The sequence below is a fragment of the Salvia splendens genome, chromosome 21 (assembly GCF_004379255.2).
Source record: "Salvia splendens isolate huo1 chromosome 21, SspV2, whole genome shotgun sequence".
Classification (NCBI taxonomy): domain Eukaryota; kingdom Viridiplantae; phylum Streptophyta; class Magnoliopsida; order Lamiales; family Lamiaceae; genus Salvia; species Salvia splendens.
Genome location: NC_056052.1, coordinates 19,175,593 through 19,176,775, shown reverse-complemented (window position 1 = coordinate 19,176,775; position 1,183 = coordinate 19,175,593). Strand labels below are relative to the sequence as shown.

The 1,183-nt window shown below is 36.9% G+C and overlaps 1 protein-coding gene across 1 annotated transcript; it reads right to left on the bottom strand.

The window, feature by feature from the left end:
• Window positions 1-261: 261 nt before the first annotated feature.
• Window positions 262-915, bottom strand: LOC121784336 (transcription elongation factor SPT5-like). Its single transcript, XM_042182491.1, has one exon. It carries the CDS (start codon window positions 913-915, stop codon window positions 262-264), a length of 654 nt encoding a protein of 217 aa, XP_042038425.1.
• Window positions 916-1,183: the final 268 nt, after the last annotated feature.

The window sequence follows — 1,183 nt, the reverse complement described above, 5'->3', positions numbered from 1 at the left end:
ACAAAAATAAAATCAATTTTAAAAAATTCAACAAATTTTTTAAATCATATTTCTATTATAATTTCTTGAATTTCAACTAATGCTTGAAATATACTAGTATATCCAAGAAAACATCAAACATTACATATGAAAGTTGCTACCACTAAATATGCCTCAATGTACAAATATTATGCACCGTATTTCTTCTAGTATTAATTATATTAGGATAAACTATCATTAGTCACACAAATACTGCAATATACTAGTATGATCTAAGATATTTTACTTGACCAATATTAACTGTTTGTGTTGATAATCATTAATTCTAAACTCCTCCTTCATCCTCCTTATGAAATCTTCAAATTTCTGGTTCAATTCATCGTCACTCAGCTTCTCTATTTCATCAACTTCCTCCCCTCCATTGCCAATAATCACCTCTTCATCTCGATCATCAACTTCTTTGAGAAGGAAACAATCTTGCAGCTCAATTTCTTCATCTTCACTCCCTGCTATGTTGATCGAGACTTGGAGCGTCCCTTCACTCGAATGCTCGAATTCATGATCTACTTTCGCTTGTTCTTCTTCAAACACCTTCGTTGACTCTTCGTCGTCAGCATCATCATCATCTTCTTCTTCTTCGTCCAACTTTATATGTTTGTCCGAATAGGTTTCTGCCTCTACCACTACTTTCAGGCCGTCGAGATCAGGAGGGCGGGCTAAGGGAGAGGTTTTGGTGAGGAAGAAGAGAATGCCGTTGCAGACTAGAAAAAAGAAGTTCTTGTTGATTGTGTTGCTAGAAAAGTAGTGCAAGTTTTGGAAGTGTACTAAACTTGAGGAGGTGAGAGAAGACCATGTAAAGGTAAACACCAATGGGAGTAGTATCGAAATTGAGAGTAGTAATTGTGTGATTGTGTGCTTCAACGGCAACACCTCCATTTCCTTCATAATACCTCTACACATGCTTTTCAAATACATGTTGAGAGAGAGAGAGAATGTGTTGTGAAGGGGTGGAGGTGGGTGTGAGGGATATGATGTGTGGGGTGGGGTGGCTTCCTTATATAGGAGTTGGGACTTGGGAGTAGCTAGCTTGGATACGTAGACCTTGCAAGTATACAGTATCATCAACACCAATATATTTGTATGTTACAAAATTTGGCTGACATACAAATGCTTCGTGTTAACATTATTACATAGATTGTTGACA